The following is a 20,699-nucleotide window of genomic DNA, read 5'->3' as shown; positions in this document are numbered from 1 at the left end:
AGTACAAAATTCTTGCCCTGATAAGTTCTATGCAAAAATTAATGTGAAGAATACAAATAAAAAATATACACCATATAAGACAACAAAGGTTGTTAGCAAAATTTTTAAGTATCACTTAAATATTGGTTTTAGATTCATGCACTTTATGCACAAATTTCCATGGACTAGTTGTATATATTTATCATATTGTGTTTTGAAGCATTCTGAGGTCATTACTGTACTATGCAACACATGAACACTGTGGTGCACACACTAGAGTTCTGGTCTCTATTATCAGTAGCAAAGAATTGTATTTGGCTGCAGAATTAGAGAGAATTCCTAAGCTCTATCTTGTATCAAAGGAGCCACCAAGGGTCCATCTAGAAGTATGCGTACTCATTGGCTACTCAAAGCAGTTTTTGCAGCAAACAGACAAACTCAAACATTTTCTAGAGGAATGCCTGTACACAGAACCTTTATTTTGCAGATGTGTAAGAGTACTGAGTGAATGTTAACTGTAGAACATTGTTGCTGAACTACAGAATTGTTCTTTGCAATATACCAAGTAGTGTTCTGGTTCTTTTCCCTGATTGGAGGTACAAAGGCTTGAAACACTTAAAATATGTAGAGACTTATTTTATAGCATAAGCTACTATACTATGTGCTTCAACTAAAAATTCAAACTGTTTACCCTTCCTACAAGAGAGTGGGACCATCACATAGAACCTGTTGTGAAAGTCTGATGAAACAGATTCTTTCTCTCTGTACATCACCATTTGGTTTCTGTACTCCTGCAAAACTTTTTCAATGTTTTGAATTAAATACACCTCTCTCTGGATGATAGGTCTCCTCTGAAAATGCTGAAGTGTACACTGCAATTAATCACAGCAAGCATTTTGGTGTTCAAATATTAGGAAAAAGCATACGAAGAACTAGTTCTACTGCGAGAAAAAGCACAAATGATTTTTCAAAATATAGGTGAATTGCCTACCTGTGTTTTTTTTTGCAGTATACCAAAAGGTTATCAAAGAGAAAAAATATCCGCTCTTGAATATTTCCTGCTGAGATTTTCAGAAGTAGTCCACTTCGCAGCATTTCTGTGCATGTGTCAGTGATGTTGGACCCCTGAAGATAATGGGAAAGAGATCATTTTTTTCTGTGAATTCTACAGCAAGAAAGGACAACATCTCTTATACACACAACTGTAACAATTCTCCAAGATTAATACACATGGTAATGTATTACCTTGTAACCAATATTTTTTAGCATTTACTTAATGATGCTTAACATTAGCTTTGTGTTCATCTAGTAACTAGAGGAATGGTTTGGTCCTTTTTTGAACGTTTACAGTTGAAATCAGGCCAAGACATCTCAGTAACTTTAATATTTATTAAGAAATGTTTGAAAATGGGGCTTTGATACACATAATGTAAGCCAAGATGAACTGGAAAGCTAAGGTAACTTTGAACTTAAACATCACTAAGTATATATATACTTCCACACTAAACTGAGCTATACTCAAAACAAAAATCAGTAACATTTAAAATTCAAGCAAATTTAACAGCAGCATATACAATTAAGATTGTCTAGGAGAATTTTGCTAATCTTTGTACATTTGGGATGCAATTTCCTCATTTTGCTTCAGGCAAATCATCCTTCTATTTGAAAAGAAGGCAGGCATTTTCAAAAAGGTTAATGAAGAAGCAGCAACTCTAACAAGGAATAACATTTTTCCACAAATATTTCTAGGAAAAATTCTTAGCATTTCAACACCCTATAAAGACAAACTAACCTCTTGAGGAAGCCTGCCTTGAATTCCAGTTGTTCTTCGCTATTACAAAAATCATAGACTCATACAAACATTTAGGTTGGAAAAGACCATTAAGGACACCAAATCCAAATACCAACCTAGCACTAACGAGTCCACCACTACACCACATCTCTAAGTGCCATATCCACACATTTCAAAATATTTCCAAAAACTGAGACTCCACCACTTCCCTGTGCAGTCAGTTCCAATGACTGTTCCAAGGGTTTCTTCACTTTCTCCATGAAGAAATTCCTCCTCATATCCAGTCTAAACCTCTCCTGGCAAAACATGAGGCCATTTTCTCAGGTCCTATCACTTATCAGCAGAGAAAAGAGACCAAACTCCACCATCGTAAAATCTCCTTTCAAGTTCCTGTAGAGAACAATGATGTCTCCACTGAGCCTCCTTTTCTTCAGACTAAACAAGTCCAGTTCCTTCAGCCACTCCTCAATATGTCTACTTCTCTATTCCCTTCACCAGCTTTGTTGCTCTTCTCTGAGCATGTGCCAGCAACTCAATATTTTTCTTCTAGTGAGGGGCCCAAAACTGAACACAGTACTTGAAGTGTAGTCTATCCAGTGCCAAGTGCAAGGGGAAAACCACTTCCTTAGTCCTGGTGGCCACACAGTTTCAGACACAAATGAGGATGCCACTGGCCTTCTTGGCCACGTGGGCACACTGCTAGCTCGTGTTCAGCTGGCTGTCAGCAAGCATCCCTAGGTCCTTTTCTGTTGAGCAATTTTCCAGCAATTCTTCCCCAAATCTATGCAGCTTCATGGTGGTGGCATGACTCAAGTGCAGGACACAGCATATACTCTTATTGACTGCCATACAAATCCATGTTCCTGAGGGACAGAGCTTCTGTCCCTGTGCTACATCAGGCCATGCTGTCCTATCAATAATTACGCATCTGGCTGCACCTAAACATACAGCCTTGACTCAAGGACTTTCCTAATTTTAAGAAGTCAATATTCAACTTGAAAAAACTGCAAAAGCCAGGATTTTCCTTCCGTCCGCACATGTTCTGAATGATTTCTACTTGCAATAGCTGTAGTTACTTCCTCTTCTTGATCTAATCACAGCAGCCCACAAAAAAAATGCACTCAATTAAGAACCAGGAAGCAATCATGGGTTCTGCTCTCAGCTCATCTTACCATTCATCCTTTGTACATCACAGCTCTGAATATTGAGCAATAGCTCAGACTCTGCTCTAAGGGGAAAACAGGCTGTTTACAGAGATAAGAGAGATTGCACAATTATAACAGTGGAACACTACAGTTCAGCTCTGTAAATCAAGAAACTTCAGTATCAGAGCTAACTAACTGCTCTTGTTTCTATTTAGGATAAAATGAGGCAAAATGAATGTCATCTGTAGCTGCGAGGCCATACTTCCTTTCTTAAGAGAGAATAAGCACCAGACGCTGGCAAATTATTTTTACAGTTTTATTTGAAACCAAACACTGAAGCACCTTAAAAGCACACTCAAAAATGTAAATTAAGCATAAATTAGACAGTACTTAATTCTTGCTAATAACTACAGAAAAGTAGGTTATTACTTCCCATTCTATTTCATTGCGTTTATATATTATTAAGAGTAACCAATATCCTGCTTTTAAAATTTGTTGGAATTTGACTTTAAAGTCTGGGTTTTGTGTTGCTGTTTGTTGGGGTCTTTGTGTGTGTGTGTTTGGTTTTTTTTAATGTTTTTCTTTGTTTCCTTGTTTTTACAGAGAATTCCATCTTTCCTGGAAAATTATCATTTTTATCTGAGCACCAAAAAAAATTTTACGGCTTCAAAACTGTATTAGCAGTTTCAGTTTTCTACAAAACAGTGTATTTTTCGCAGAGAAGCTATTTAATGAAATTATTTCATCTCTTTTTATTGAAAGATTCATTTTCACTGCACAAAAATTTAACCTTTTCCCATCGGCCCTAGCAAGTTCTGCTACTATGCCAGAATCATGACTTAAAATACCACAGTTTATACATATGTTAAAATCTGTACTGATTCAGGTTACCTCAGTTCCCAAGATTTGCCTCATTTATGATTCAAGTTTAACACTGCAATACGACAGTATTATCTGAATCACATTATTATACTTTGCTATTATTTTCTTCTTCATTTTCCTCTTCTTCTAATACAAACTGCTAGATGATGAAAACATTCTAGAGGTACTTTTTTCCCTTAGAGACCTCCCTTCCAAATACTGAACAATGTTCACTTATCCTATACCTTTTGACAAGATCACAACACATGCTGGTGTGGCTGCAGGTCAGTGAATTTTGTTATTACTGTTGCATTTCCTGAAGTCCAAGGGAATAAGATAACAGGATCAGAAGTCACATCTCGCTCTCCTACCTAACACTGTCAGTGCAGAAATATCCCTCCTTCTGCTCCCTCCACCATGTCTTATGTGTTCAACACTGTGAGGGTCAGCCTGCTCCTAGATTTTGGATGGGAACAGAGCTGAAAGGGACAGAAGAGGAAGGGTGTATTATGTGAAAGTAATGCTGATTCTGTATCTGTGTCACGGTATTATCTAAGGGTCTGCGTCTGTGACAAGGGGGACAGGCCTGAAAGAAAAAAAAAAACGAGGAAAGAGGGAGGGGAAAAAAAAAAAATTGTCGGCGGGTAGGGGCCGGCCACGGGCGGTCCGGCGGCTAAAGCGGCAGGGAAGCCGTGGAGCCGCAACCTGGGGAAACAAAGGGAAGAGGGGAAAGGCAGGGGACTCGTAGGCGGATCTAACACAAAAAAAACAGCGGCACCAATCTGAGGAGGAACAACTAATTTTACTAAATATATCAAAAATGAGGCTAGTAGAATTATAACAGAGAGTTTACAGGCTGAAAATCTTACACAGTAAACTGCAGGAAGACCACGTGCTTTCTCCGCTGGGCAGAAAGGAACAGACCCTGCATCTCCCAGGCGGCTTTACCACCCCCTCCAACACAAAGACCCCTGGGGAGTGCACCTCCTCCCCTCCCCCTCGGAGGGCCACACCAAAAAAGGCAGTTTGCGGTAACCAGGGAATTAACTCTTGAACTGCCCGCACCTTATATGATGTAATGATGTGGAATACTGACAACAAAAATCACAAAACCATAACAATCTGAGGTAAGCACTCCTCTCCACAGCATCCCCAAGACACAATAACATCCCAAAGAAGGATAGGATGGGCTGCACAAAGGAAAAGCATATCTATCACACAATTCAAAGGAGGAATGAAAGCTATAGAAACCTTTTCATGAAGGATATATCTACACTTCAAACACTGGGTTACAGCAGGAATGCCCAAACTACAGTTTATACCCAGGTCATTAGGATAACTCATTTATCCAGCTCTGAGCTGTCCCTCTCACAGGCCAAGTTCAAGGCTACAACAACAAGTGAGAAGACACCCTTGTCCCATAAGCAGGAGAGGCTACCGACTCTACAGCTAAAACTGAACATACTTTTGGAACAAATGTTGCCAAGTTCCTCTGAGGCAAACATGTTTTCATTAAATGTTTGAATTCAAAGTACCAAGGAAATCTTAAATGTGAGCAATTTGAATGTGAAAAATAATTTGCTTTTTTAAAGTTTTCATGAAAACATTTATATATACTCATCACTTGCAAGTGAAGATCATACTGCTGCTCAATGTAGCACTGCTCCTATACTACAATTCATGTTTCTATATAAAGTACCTGCAATTAAAGCTGATGGGATATTTTCAGTGAAACCAGAATTCTTGTAATCTAGTTTGTCCTTCATCTTTCTTACTGAGTCATTGAAGACCCCAAATATATTTCTTTAGAGTAGTACTTAACACAAAATAAACAAACTAAAATACATTGGAAGGAGAAAGACTATATGCAAGAAATTTAAAACAAGATTCCCCTTATCCTTAAGTCACAAAATACATTGATTGTTCGGTCTGGAGAAGAGGAGGCTCAGAGGTGACCTTATCTCTCTCTACAACTACCTGAAGGGAGGTTGTAGTGAGCGGGTCAGCCTCTTCTCTCTTGTAACTAGTGACAGGATGAGGGGCAATGGCTTCAAGTTGCGCCAGGAGAGATTCAGGCTGGACATTAGAAAATACTACTTTTCTGAAAGAGTGGTCAGGCACTGGAATGGGCTGCCCAGGGAGGTGGTAGAATCACCAACCCCGGAGGTGTTCAAGAAATGTTTAGTCATTGTGTTGAGAGACATGGTTTAGTGGGGTTATATTGGTGGTAGGTGGATGGTTAGACTGGATGATTTTGTAGCTCTTTTCCAACCTTCTTAATTCTATGATTCTATGATTCTATAAAGGTCAAAAACTGTACTTATTAACTTACATTTCAGTACTTGCATGCATGCATAGGAAATAGAAGTAAACTAGGAAAAAGGGCTAAAACTTATGGAGTTTAAAACAGAAATCTCTGTTAAAATACTATTTGATCATATAATGAGACATAATATCCCATACTATCGTTACTAAGTTGGCCTGTGACTCACACTGGGTTGTTCTGGTTCCATCTTACAACAAATGCAACAATTTTATTTCTTCTTCTGTCACTGAAACATCCACGCAAATTTTACTGGCAGGCTCCTTCAGCTGCTGAGCCATCCTCCAGCTGAGACAGCCACCTACACAAGTTCTGGATTCAGGCTAATAAATTTAACCACTTAGAAAATTTTGAGTATAATGACTTTCTCATTTAATTCCCTTTCTTGAAGCAGATGTTCCATTTTTCCATGAATCTGTATTTTTGTTATAACAAATACAAGCTTCATTTTATGACACTTATGTATAGGAATTCAAGCCATGCTTTGATCAGATTCTAAAAATAGTCTCCTCCCCCCCCCCCCCCCTTCCCTTCTAGTTGGGCCAGGCAATGCGCTAAGCATTTCCTTCTGGAAGGAAATCTCCAACAAGTTTCCTCTTTATTTTTAGGCTATGCAGAAAACCAGATGTTTATTTAATTAAATCCACTTTCATACATTGCATTTAGAGAGTTTTCATAGTTGTTTTTTGCATTCATTCAAAACATTACTAGTTCTTATGAATACTCTGGAATTCTTACCATTTCAAGGCTTAAACATATTTCATACTTGCAAAGGATGTGCATAGTAAGACCAAGACAATTTTGCCAGATTGGGCACCCTGTGGTTGCCATATGATAACATCAAACCTGATCAGTTCAGCTACAGTAAATACCACATAACTGTTCTGAAAACAGACTATTTTAAGACAATGGGACTCTTTCAGAGTTCAAACACAAGTGAAATTCTAAAATTAAATCTAGGTGAAGAAAATCAATGTTGGAAGGAAATTACTATGTTACAGTTCACAGAACATATTGTGAGCAGAGACAGAGTAAGTCTATGTTTTGCATGCTTCTGTCCATATCACTACCTTTGCTCATTAATGTATTTCCGACAGCAAACATATTTACTACTGTAGGTCTTAAGGAGCCAGAAAAAGATAAATGCAAGAAAGTGGATTTGCTTTTCAGGGTTAGAGGTTTGATAATAGTTCTTAACCAACTTACGTGACTAATAATGCACTGAATTAATCATACTGTAACTTTGTACTTGAGTGTGCTCATTAAGATGTAGTTGACATAAACATAACAATTAAGGCACCAAAAGCAAGTAGAGGAACTTAATAATTACAGTAGAATACCTAACTGAAAAACTGGTAATAGAAGGAATAAAATCAGCGATAGGCAATAAGGACTTAACAAGTTTCCCTTACCTTAAAATATTAGTGACATAACTGTTTAACTTGCCATTTAGCTAGATGTTGCCTCTTCCATGATGTCATTGCAAAATTAACATGCATTTTAATGTTGACATGCCCTAATCTTTTTAAGATATAGCTGATGACAGCAAGGTCAAGCTAATTACAAAGAAGAAACTTATTTTTATGATGTCTAAACAAGCAGCTGTTAAGATATTTACTACTTTCATGTAAGATATACCTCTCAATAATAACACTTAAAGCTTTATTTAAGTCCTTTTTCAAAATCCTGTGAACAATATCATGGCACGAGTATGCATTCCATGTCATTTATCATTCATATCTAATGGACTGCTTTGTTTTGAGACTAAGTACTATAACTAAATGCAGTTACATAGAAAGGTTTGACTGAATAGAGATCAGGAATTACAAAGCTTTTGTACTTGCTAGAATCCCTCTTCTCACAGCACAGTGAATTTTCATGGAATGTGTTACAGTGGCAGTTCTGAAGCAAGACTATCATGCCCTAAGGTCTGGCACGAGAAGACTATTCTCACCTAAATTATACCTACCCTAATTACAGCAATGGAAGAGCTGCTCTTGAAGATGTTGCCACACATGAGAAGGGAAAATACTCTAAGTTATATGTTTCATATCCTATAGTGTACCGAAGATACAGGAAGAATTTTGACTAAAGTAAAATCTGTTGTTGAATCCATATTTAGAATAAATCAAATCTTTCCATACTACTCGAAAACAAACAAAGGTTTTGCCTCCATAGATCAGAAGATTTCACATGGAGCAGACAGAAAATAATTTCGCAGTATTGTGGACACCATTTATGGTTTTCTTAATTCATAGTAATTTTTATTCTTTCAAATAGTGGCTTTTCTCCTGAACCCTTCTTGAAAGCAGGGAGACACTTAATCCTCTGCTGGACAAGCAGAGGATTAGAATTAGGATTAGAAGAGTTCTTAGAAAGAGCAAGTTCAAAAAACAGCAGGTGTTGTAAACAGATGTACAACATAAAATAGAGCATAATGAAATAGTACGGGGAAAAAAATGGGAAATTTCAGAGTAGGGTTGAGCTCAAAGGTACTATACAAACTTTTCTGCCACTGAAAAAACACTGTGAATCATCATAGACCCAGTCTTAGCAACAGCCAACAGCAGGGAGGGAACACTACTATGTATAGACTGTTTTTCCTCTCTACCATTTTACTTATTAGTATGAACGTTTATTTGAAAGTTGACTATTCTTGTCAACATTTTTGTTGCCACACTTCTGTGGAACTCCATCAGTTACAGTTCAAGCAGATCTATCTCAAAGCTTTCTCTGATTCAAGGTCCCATCTGTGCCTCTAACCCTTTTTCTCTGTTCTGTATGAAGTCCATTTCCCACTTCATAGCCAAAAGATTAGATCTCAGTCTATCAGACTAGCATGCAAAAAATACATTTTTCTTTCTATCTTTTCCAGACAGTAAACCTTACACAAAGCAAAGAATCACTGCCTATACATATCAGGATTAGCACAAGATTTGAGGGGACAGCTTTGGAGATAGCACTCGTGACCACTTTACAATGAGCAGCACACGAACCTCTTACTATTAAGGTTTGTCAGCTTTCAAACCGCTCACCGGTCTTGTCAGCACTCAAGTTGTTGAAGCTTGGCAGGTAGCCAATGTGGGTGATTAACTGAAGTTCTATTATCAGTGTGGACAGAGGCATTAATTAGGATAAGGAGTTAACTCACTTGACCAAATGTAGACACCAGTCAGTGAGGTTCTATACAGCAGTGCCCAGTCATAAACAACACAATTTATAGTGTAGAGCCTAAACAAAAGCTGACATTTCACAGAAGTGGGGAGCTCACCATATCCTCAGGATTGTAAAATCTGTGCAATACAAGCTTGTTGAAAACTGGTACATCTTCCTCAATGCAAAGCAACGCATTTTGTGACATTACCTCCCACCCTTCAACATGAGACTGCCATTCTTCCAAAAACTCTAATTTTTCCATTTGTCTCTTGGCTTCATTTATGTTGGAACAGACAGCTTTCATGGCCTGGAGGGCTTCCATTAGTGCTGCATAGTCACTGTGCTTCCTTGGAGTCCGCTTCAGTAACTCCTGTTAAGACATTAAAAGAAAAAAATAACTTGTCTGTGATCTCTAAGTGAACATTACAGGAGGCTTAAATTGACCAGGATACAAAATCAAATCATAGATAGACTTCTTTTACTAGCTACAAAGGTAATAAGCCTTCCAGCATTTTGTCCTAGTAGGAAACTAAAATCCAGAGAAATAAATTACTAATAATAAAAATAAATCACTACTTAGGAAAAAGCTTTTATTTCTGCTACTTTTCTCACCTGAATGTTTCTGCATGTTGACATTTGATTTTTTTTTAAATACTGTGGGATTGTATTGTTCAACAACAAAGACAACAATTCTGCTTTAAAATGTTAGTTTACTGATGCTAAAATTAACACCTGCTTTTCCTGCAACTCAGGACAAAAAAAAAACAAAAAAAACCCAGTTTCTTTAGCTCCACTCTATTGTTTAATCTACTATAGCACAAGGGAGCAGTGAACAATAGTTTAGGTGACTCATGGATTTTGTATGGTTATTGGTAATAGCAGCCATATGAAAAACAAAATTGGAGTTGCCAGTATTCACTGAAAACTTCCTATCTCAAACTTCCAACTCCCCTTTTACAGCTCAGCAAAGTGCAGCCTTCAGTGCACATCCTGATAGAGGGCTGGGTACATTCTTTCAGAAGCCTTTGATAGAAGCCTTAACACTGCCACCAGCGCTCTGTCTCTAAATTTGTTTTACATAAATATATTCGTTTCAATGTGCCTCTAGTGTAATTCATTAGTCAGTTTCCCTGTTTTGTCTGTAGATCCTCCACTGAAAAAAATAGAATATAAAGACAATTTTAAAATAAGCCAAGGGAACCATAAAACCAGTTATCTGAGATGACTTAAACCTCATTGCAATTGTATTAACTTGTTTAAAAGAAGTATCTTTATTTTATTAATGTTTACTTTTAATCTTTTATGTTAGAGCAATGAAATGCATATGCCTCCTAAATGGCAATGTTTCAGACCTCAACTCATATGCACTGAAAAAATACAGCCTAATAATCACAACTAAAGCAGAATCTGCTCTTGCTTTCTCTCATAGTTTGAAATAATAAACAATGTTAACCTCAAATTTGTTAAGCATAAATCTGTTTAAAATATTTACTTTCCTAAAGATCATATTATCTTATTTCCTAGCATGAGAAAACTGCAGTAACTCAGAGGCTTAAATATCTAATGCTTATCAACACATTTAATAGTTTTCTTTATATTTTAAACCATAACAGTAAGGTAAGCATAAACATGCAAACATGCAAAAAAAAAAAAAAAAAAGAAAAGAAAAAACAAATCACACAACATCTTACTGTTATTCTGAAGTGTTTCTTTAAAATCATTTTCATCTATATTTTTAATTTACCATTTTATGATGGTAAATTAGATTCAGCAAAGCACGTTGGTAACAAACTCCACTACCCCAAGCATTTTAAGCAAAGATATGGTCAAATCCAGCTGAAATCTGTCTCATTAAACCCACTTGAATGCTTCACTTCCATTCAACAATGAAGAGGCAACTTCACTACTACCTATACAGGAAAGCTAATAATCTTCATTAAGCCAGAGTCCTTCGTCCTTTTAATACTGATGTCAGAAGTCTTGCCATTAGTTTTAATGAACACAAGTCTGGGTGCAATATCTAATAGAGATTACTCACTCTGGAAGGAGATAGTTTCCCCTGTTCCACTGAAATACTCTTGGCAACCAGTTTTGTATGGAGAGTATGAAATCCTGGATAAAAAAAACTCAGAAGTACCTTCAAAAGAAGAGGATACTTGCATATTCTCTGTATTGGTGTTACAAGATATCCCTCCAATGGCACATCTGTGTTCTTACGTCCTCCAAGGAGCATGCAATTCTAGAGTGCAAACAGTTTCACAAATTAAAAAATCCTGGTAAAATTACAGTGTCTCAAATCATGAGTTACATAAGAGTTCAAGAGATGAGTCTGCAACTGGTTTTAATCTCTATTAGACATCAAGTTTCTACAACATAAGCAGCTGCCGTTAAAATTTTCAAAAATGAAGATAAGAGCATTCGCATACAGGAATAATGGCTAACCTATCTATAAATTATAAATGTCGATGTTAAATATGTCATGAGAGAGATTTGCAAGACTATCACAACAACAGACTAGAACACATGCACAGGTGCACAGACTATCATCCACGACAAGGAAGCTGCAGTGATGTCATGCAGGAATCATTATGCTCATAAGCCTCATTACCTTCTTCATCTAATCCAATTAAGAGCAGCCATTTACGTAAATACTTACAATAAGAGGCAATAAATAAAATGCTAAAAATATGCTTTCCCATGTCAATAACAACAACACAGACTTCAGAGTGATCATTAGAGATGTTGTTTGAGGTAGAAAGTAGTATGAAAAATGGTTTGATGGATTTCAGCATGGTCATCCTAATACAAAAAAGCTCTTCCGTTTACATGTTTTTATACTTAAACATGATGGGCGCTGAATAAAATATCCTTAGTCATGGGCTAAAGAATCTGTGAGTTTTGACGGCTTCCAACCATGGAAGCAAAGGATACTCGAAATACTGGATGGCACCCATGAAAAAGCAGCTGAGAGAGAGAGAAAAGAATAAGGGCTATTTGAGACAACCAAGTATACAAGGGACATCACAGCAAATATTTGAAATTGCTGTGATCAAAATGCAAGTGCATAAAGATCTACAGTAATAATGAAAATTATTTTATCAAGAGATCAGAAGGAATTGACATGAGATCAACAATGGCTTCAAAGAGCAACATGTCTAACATGAAAACACTTGACAAAAGCATTTTAAACACAGATGGTATTTTGATACAGGCCACAAATCTGGATGCAGACCCATAGTTGGAACAGAGGTTACATAACTGGGTGACTGCTCCACTCAGTGCCTAACTCACAGTGCATGTGCCCAACAACCAGTACTGCTACGGGGATCTGTATATCCACCCTTAAGGCTCTGCTTTGCGTTCCTGGTCAACCACTTTATGTCTTATCCTTAAGGTTGCTTTACCCTAAAGGATCTCACTTAACCTACCAATCAATAAGCTTTACTAAAAAAGACTGACCAAACTGTACAAGATTATGGCAATGTGAACTATAGTTTTATATAATGTCTGTCTTTATATTAAGGCACAAAAGTGTGGTTTCAATTCTGAGTTATTTATAGATAATCACACCTCTAATGACCTGTACTGCTCTGTCTGGCTAGAAGGCTTCAATTTGACTTTCAAATTGAGTAGTCAGAGATCCTGTTCTCTGAGGTAGATTGTTGCTGCCTACTCTTCAGACGCATCCCAAATCTACGAGGAATGATAAGCTGATGTAGAAGCCATATGCATGCCCCCAGCAGTACATGACATTAACATAACACATACTACTGCAACTGCACACTTGGTGTTCTTTATCTCAAAACAAGCTCTTTGCAATCTTTCTCCAGATTATTTTGCTTTTTGTCTCCTTAGTTAGCATTCGCCCCTTCTTCTTAAGTTCAACCATCCTGCTCCCACAACAAGAATCATATGTGTGTAGCTCCTCAAGTCTAAGGCAAATTGAAGGATACCGTGTCAACCTCTGAGGAAAGAGGGAACAATTCTGAAGCTGGTTGTTGTTGTTTTACTATGAACGGAACATTAAAGAATAAGAGACAGCAAAAAAGGCAGATGGTGCTTCAAGATACCCTGCACATCCTTATAATAACAAAATTCCCTGGCTGTAAGTTAATGCAGATAGGAAAGGAGTCAGACCCAATATTTTTCCAAAATTTACTACATTTCCAAAATTTACAAGTTGGACAATTTCACCAAGAACTCTAACAACAAACAGCAGCAGTGAAAGCCTACGGTGTACTAAAAATTAATAAATAAATATTGTGGTGTTTTAAACCACATCTGTGAAGCTTTGTTAATAGTGACATTTGCTTAAGTTCACTCATAGTCCCAAAACACAGTAACTGGATTTGATCACTCTGAATTTCAATATCATATCCAAGGGCACCTCCCCAAGTGTGCAAGTTCCAACACACAAGGCCATGCACTTCAAAGCTGACCTCATTATCACAGGATGCAACAAAGGATAATGCAAAGTCATTCCACACTGAAATCTTCTTTTTAAGAAATAATGTCAACAATTAGGAAACTCAGTATTTATACGGAAACTGTTTTTGCTGTGGAAAAATAATGAGGTCTGTCATACTCAGCATTTTAAAACTCTTCCTTAATTCGCTTGTAAAGTGGAAGACTAACTGTGTAGCTGGTTAGGTGCTTGGTTTTTTTTGTTTTGTTTTGTTTTTTTTTACCTCTGATAAAGCCCACGTCTACAATCAGGATGACTACTCCATGAACCATAAGAAAACATACTGCTGTTCAGCACAGCCTTGGCTACACTACCGGAGCATGAACCTTATCATCAGAAGTTCTGCCTAGACCTTCGGTTTCTTTCTCTAATTTCTTTTCCTTATCCTCCCTACCCCTCCTTACACAACTTGATCTATTCTTTTTCCTTTTTACAGACACAGCTGGATTTACACCCTTTTCTTGGCCAGCAAAATTAAGGCATAAAACCTAATGCTGCATTATGCATGGATCCAAGGGCAGCTGATGTACACAATCTACTTCTCTGAAAATATCACCCCCAGCTGAAACTACCCGCTGACCACTTGAAGGTGTTACATAGTTTTTACATGGTGGAGACAACAAAGCCAACAGTTTGCTGCCAAATAAAAAAAAAAAAAAATACTGTTAGAACATCAATTCAAAGTTTATTTACCAGAAGAAATGTCCGCACTGTTCTTATTTTGTTGAGGTCAAGCAGAACTTTCTGTGCCTTCTCATGGTTACTGCAGTATTCATCATAGATACGAAATTTCTCTTTCTACAGAAATAAAGAAATTTTTCTTCACTTGCCATTTTGATTATTTTTAATAAATAAGAACATGGAAATCAAACTTTTGAAAGCTGGTTAACTAATACAATCTTTGTTTCAGAATGTTATTCATTTCTCCTACATTTACTACTTGAGCTCCAGCCTTTCTTGTCCTTTTTATTTCTGCTTTTAGTTAGAATAATGAAGTTGAACAGTCTGGAAGCATCACTTGGGAATTCCCAGAAAAATTTCAGAATTTGGACTATCAACAAAACACAGGATAAAAAAAAACACACCAAGACCACCAACAAAGAAACACCAAAGAAAATGCACAATTAGTATCTTATTTGTTGGCATCATTACCTATTTTGACTGCAAACATCTATTTGCAAATGTCATCCATGCTTCTATAAAGTCAAAAACTGATGTTACTCAATTTCTGTAAAATGCTTCCACTAACCATTAATAATTTTCTCCTCTCACAATGAATAAACAAAGATTTAGCAAACAAATGGGACTTTAAGCAAAGATAACAATGACATCTACACTTCTTGTTTGGTCCAGGACTGAAAGTAAAGTAACTTGCCTTAATTTTACAGAGCTTTGTAACACTGACATTTTGTTTTAATCAAACAAGAAAAATAATACACATAGAAAACTACTACTGAAGGTCTTACGAATATGCTTGTGGAGGTACTAGGGTTATAAGAAATAAAATATCTTTACAGCAAAGAACTATGGAAATATTTACACAGCATAAGCAATTATTTCCTAATTATTCACATTTTTTTCCTAGAATCTAAGGGCAATGTAAGCAAAGTCTACTATTACTTTACCTTTTTCCTACCCCCCTTTTCCTGGTACCTCTATCGCACACACTGGCAGCAGCAAGGCTTGGTGTATCAGTTTCGGCTGAGGTCTCTTTCAAAAAATCCATCACCCCATGTGAATTTATACCAAACAGAGCTCTGGTGAAAGAGACAGCCCTCGGCACTCACAGGTGCCATGGGTTTTCCACTCTATATCCAGTTACGGTGCCACAGGATGCAGCAGTGCTCTCACAGCCCACTAGAAGACACCAGTGCTGCAGCACAGTGCTCTGTCCTCTCTCATGGCCCCATGTGCCAGTGCCCTAGCCACTACTCTGCTCTTGGATAGTCTCTCATCCAGCAGGCCACAGGCAAGTACTAGACCTCTGACATTATTTTAGCTGCTAAAAAGCAGTTGTAGGTTTCCGTTAAGCAAAAACCTTAAAGCAATGCTCAGTTTTAAAATATACTTTAGTCTCCTTGATCTAAAGGGCCCTGGAGATGAGTTTATGTGAAAACTCTGGCAGCAGATACATACACATTTGCTTGGTACAGGTTTAACATTTACTTCTTTCGACTGATTTTTCCCCTTCATTTACACGGAAAAAAACCCAACAGTATTTTTTAAAAAGCACCCTAATTCATAGCTACAAAGTAGCATTAGTGCTATTTTGCTGAATATAGAAAATGAACAACAAAAAACTTGTCCACTTTGTATGTTCCTCCTTCATTTCTTCATCCCCCCCTCCTTTTTGGGGGGATGACAGTAACCAAGATATGACCTCAAAATACTCAACATTATACAATCAGGTCATATTTTTTCCTCATTATTACATTAATTAATAAAGACAATCAGAAAATTTAAAAAGTGAAACAAGGTTACAATAGAAAATGGCATACATAATGAAGAAAGCAAGTCCCAACTTCATGGTGTGCACTAGGTTCTGGCTGCAAACACTCCTCCACAAGGGACAGGAAGTTCTTGTGAACTGCAAGAATATCTTCAATATTTGAAAACAACATCTGCAAAAGAATAAAACACAGATAAATAAAACAACTGATACAAAATAGAACACATGTGCAATTAGGAGACTAACCTTAACTGTCTCTTCTGTGACATTTTTATCCACTTTGGCTGCAGCACATTGGATCATTCGGTGAAGGAATGCCTGCACAAAATGAGACAAATAAGGAAGCAGTTATTTCAGGAATACTCAAATAACTTGGCAATTTCTGTTTATAAATCGTTTCCTAAATTTCTTACATTCTGGACACAGGGTTACATTACAGTATTATTCTGAATCTAAAACAAGTATTTTATTTATAAAAAATTTAGGAGCCCTGTTATCCTAAACATGATGTCAAAGCCTATCTAAATAGAGTACTAAAAAAGAGTTAAACAGTGAAATATTAATTAAGTTGAGAAATGGAATATTCTCTGAAGTACAACTTCCACCCTGCACTCATGTAACAAGCAAGAGCAAAATGAGTCATTTTCAAAATCTAGTTCTAGCACTTCACATATTTACTACAGGAAAAGCAAAAATGAGCCTTCAGTTTCTAAATTAAAATTAATCTGGAGATACTATTATGAAGTGCAACATTTACCATAGTAACCACAAGCAAGATTTCTGTTGTATTAATAATCAAACCTATTGTAAAGTCGATTAGTTTAAACAATACAGTCAGCTGCACCCGGTTTTGCTTGATGAAAACATACAATTCCTCCTTCCCAAGAACATCATCACTGGGGATCAAATAAGTATTAAATAATATTACTAACAAAAGAAGAGTAATTTCTATTTCACATTCAAGAACTGGAAGCATGAAGAGATGTACAGTCATCCCCAAAATAAATAAATCACATTTCAGGTACAAAGGCTATCATTATTTCTTACAAATTCATTCTATTATGAAGACTTAGATACATTCTGAAAAATATCTACACACTGTAGACTAAAGTCTTAAACTGATAATTCTTCACTCGGACACGCATATTCTTTATCCATTAAAAACTGGCACCACAAGAGCACAAATGTCATGTCTTTCATAACTGTTTAGCTCCAAGCCACTGTGCATTGTGCACTGCATGCGAACTCATCTAAATTCTGGCGTGGTACAAATTCCATTAAAGAGGCAATAAATAACCCCTGTGTGGAAGGGTAGCAGTCACAGCATCCCTTTTTTTCTATCTGTTGGAACTTAAACATTTTCATGCGCAGTGATCCTTTCTCTGCTGAGGACTGTGTAACAGGAAACATTTTTATTACTGATGATACAAAACTAGTTGTCCAGGACATAAACAGAATTAAGTTTGGATTACTGCCAGTATATTACATTTCATACCACTTTCTACACTGATGTAGATATTCAGCTTTTTAAACTCTCTTTTTCCTGACTATTTCTGCTTACTTCCTAGTGTTTTATTGATAACATAAAAAGCCATTAATTCATTTGCAACAGTTAACTGTTGGTGGACAACAGCCCTTTATGCCCTCCCATGCTATGAATATCTGCAAGGGTTACGGCACATTTGTGTGTATTGACTGTACAGTGCGGAACCATTCCCACGCATACTGAAAGCCTGTTAAGCTGTATGACTTGAAATTTGCTTTTGAAAGCTTTCACAAAACCAGTCAACAGTATTAAGTACGCTTTCAAATTGAAAGGAAAAAAAATCATGAGAACTAGCTCTAAAACTGAAATCTTTCTCTGTTCACATTATTTCCCCATAGACCAAACATACTGCTCATCAACATTTATTTTATCCCAGAAGATCTTCATTTCCCGTAACTATGAAGGAAGGTGAGTATTCAGCTGGCTGATGATGAAATTGAGAAACTGATCTGGGAGCTGGGGCATTAGTTTTTCCTGAGTGATTCAAGATAGCAGTTGAGAGTCATGAGGTCAACAAGAGTATACAGCAACTGCAATAAACAGATTCCCCACTTGTCCAAGCAGAACTGTCCCAGACCTCTTATCTGCAGAGGTTATCAGAAAATGCATCCAGGAAAATCCCAGCTCTCAGGAGCCCAGACACAGGTCACTGAGGCAGGGAGGCCTGGGGTGACTTTAGCCCTTTCCAGCAACTTGGCACAAACTCACATATTATGTCACTGTTCTCATACAGCAGGAGTAGTGCAGCCACGAGGTTAGTTTTTCCTAAAGATTTGCCGGCTCTTGTTCCCATCAGTGCAGATTTACTTCCTACAAAAATTTTAACGCTATGTCCCACAAAGCATTGAATCCTTCTAAGCATGAAGTACTGCAAAACCACACATATTGCAAAGCAATCTGAACAACTGCACTTCTTCTAGAACAGTGGTGAGAGAGAATTCGGGGCACTGCGGGTTGGGAGACCTCCACTGGTCTTCACCCACAATGCCAAGTAATGTTGAAATCCCTGTGTTTTCCACCATGTTTCCCTGATGCCCAGTGCCATTACCAACTCCCTTACTGGAATGTGGAAACACCACTGGCTCCATGCATAGGTCACCTCTGCCCTGGGCCTTTGCTAGGAGAACAGACAGCTGTCATCAGGCTGGAGGTTGGAGAATTTACTGCTTTTGTTACAGTGTTAAATAACCTTAAGCCCTAATGGTGACTACGGAAAAATAAATGTCTCTGAACTCCTATGAACACACAGTGGGTCTGAGAGAGGGACGACTATTCAAAAGACGCTAGTATTACTTGAACATCAAGTGAGAACAGCCAAGAACAACTCTCCAAAAAACAGTAAACAAAGAAAAAGCAGACCATCTGTAGAGAGCTTTAAGGAGAAACCCAGCACAGAAATAACAGACATGAAAAGGAAAATATACAATAATGTCCATAAACGACTAAGGAGTTGACAGCTGCTACGCTAGCAGAAAAAAAGTTTAGAGAAGGTTTTGAAGGTTTTTACACATTAACAACCACTGAAAAGAGCACACCTAGAAAAAAAAAAAAAGAATAAAATGGAGATCTCACTCAATTTAATGACTCACTAAAGAAGAATCAATCAAAGTCGGAAACTCCTGTGAAATGGCACAAAAAGTTCTGTCATAACTCCAAGTCTGCTGCTCAACATCCAGGCTCAGAACTGAGCATGACATTACATGAAGGAGCAGAAAATAACATGAGTCACAAGGACACAGCTAAGTTGTCTCCACTCCTGGACTGACTGGAGCAACTGGAATACATGATCCTCACGCTCATCAAAAAAAAACAAAGTAGAAAAGCGAAAAATCAGCTCAAACAATTTAATTTCATTTACCATGCACACATGTCAGTAAATCATGACTCATCTTGGTTTCCGGAAGCATATTACACATCTTTCCGAGGTCAACTCAAGACTCATCAACACATCTGTGTAAGACTGAGCCCAACATCAAGCACAGAAAATAAATCCCTGTGGCTTCCAGGATACCAGGCCTTTGTTAACTTCCTTTTCCTAACATTTTCCAAGAGGATTCCAGAGTTTCCCTTAACTGACATTCAATTTCTAGTTTTCTCAAGCAGTAGTAAAGCAATATAGTTGACACAACACCATCTTCCAAAGTTTTATCTTGTGCTACTAGCATGCCAGGTAACAGCTGGCTGATACCTTCTACAGTGTCTGGATTCACCCATGCAGCACTGCAAATTGAGATTGCTGACCCAGCTATCCTAGCCTACCCAGGCTCTCTCACCAGCCAAACTCTTGCTGATGTCCTGAATTCAAAGATGAAAAAAAAGATCCCTATGATCTCCTATGTATTCCAAATTTTAGAGCTGTCTATGGAAAACAATTATCCTGCAAATTATTTTGACATACTTTCTGGACTAGTTACTATACTAACTTTTACCCTTTGCATGACACTGCTCTAAGACGCTATATACCACAACTGAAAATTCAAACGTAAAGACTGAAAATCCAAATTCAAAGAATTAAAGAAGAATCTGTTAATTATGCCAAACAACCACTACTGGGTTCTCCTCTCTGTTCATCTGTTGCCATTTTGTGAAGCAGCATGTCTCACACAAAATGCACAATGAGTTCCTGTTATGGGGTTCTTACTTTTCATCGTATCAAAATAAGAGTAGGGTTGTTGTATTTTTTTGCTTTCTTTTCCCCTCCATAGTTGCTTTGAGTGCTGTTGAAAAAATGAAAAACAGCACTGCTACAGTTTGTGCAAGAAGCTGCCAACAGCACAAATGACTTCCCTGATATCTGGAATGAAATTAGGGAAGACAAAGACATCTGCCTGCAGAAGATTCCCAGGGCATGAAGAGATTTTGTCTTTTTGACAGATAAGAAATTAAGTCCTGCAATTATGTCAGAGCACCTCGATCACAAAATATATACCTATTTTTCTAAGAGCAATCATCCTTTTGTCAGTCTGGAAAGAAATATTCTTTT

At 37.4% G+C, this 20,699-nt stretch overlaps 1 protein-coding gene across 6 annotated transcripts in view; it reads right to left on the bottom strand.

The window, feature by feature from the left end:
- The window catches only part of PREX2 (phosphatidylinositol-3,4,5-trisphosphate dependent Rac exchange factor 2), a 181,448-nt gene that overhangs the window by 111,610 nt on the left and 49,139 nt on the right, over positions 1-20,699 (bottom strand). For 4 of the 6 annotated variants that reach the window (XM_021387325.1, XM_021387326.1, XM_021387327.1 and 1 more), the window contains 6 exons: positions 16,417-16,488; positions 16,220-16,342; positions 14,415-14,519; positions 11,394-11,495; positions 9,465-9,626; positions 971-1,104 (listed from right to left, as the gene is read on the bottom strand). In XM_021387325.1, coding sequence (XP_021243000.1) covers positions 971-1,104; positions 9,465-9,626; positions 11,394-11,495; positions 14,415-14,519; positions 16,220-16,342; positions 16,417-16,488 — 698 coding nt within the window. Of the gene's footprint in view, positions 1-970; positions 1,105-9,464; positions 9,627-11,393; positions 11,496-14,414; positions 14,520-15,346; positions 15,721-16,219; positions 16,343-16,416; positions 16,489-16,583; positions 16,856-20,699 lie in introns of those variants that run through there. The other 2 variants (XM_021387329.1, XM_021387330.1) reach the window with 2 other exon arrangements.

The sequence above is a fragment of the Numida meleagris genome, chromosome 2, assembly GCF_002078875.1.
Source record: "Numida meleagris isolate 19003 breed g44 Domestic line chromosome 2, NumMel1.0, whole genome shotgun sequence".
NCBI lineage: Eukaryota > Metazoa > Chordata > Aves > Galliformes > Numididae > Numida > Numida meleagris.
The sequence above is the reverse complement of the archived record's forward strand: the minus strand, read 5'-3'. Positions and strand labels throughout refer to the sequence as shown.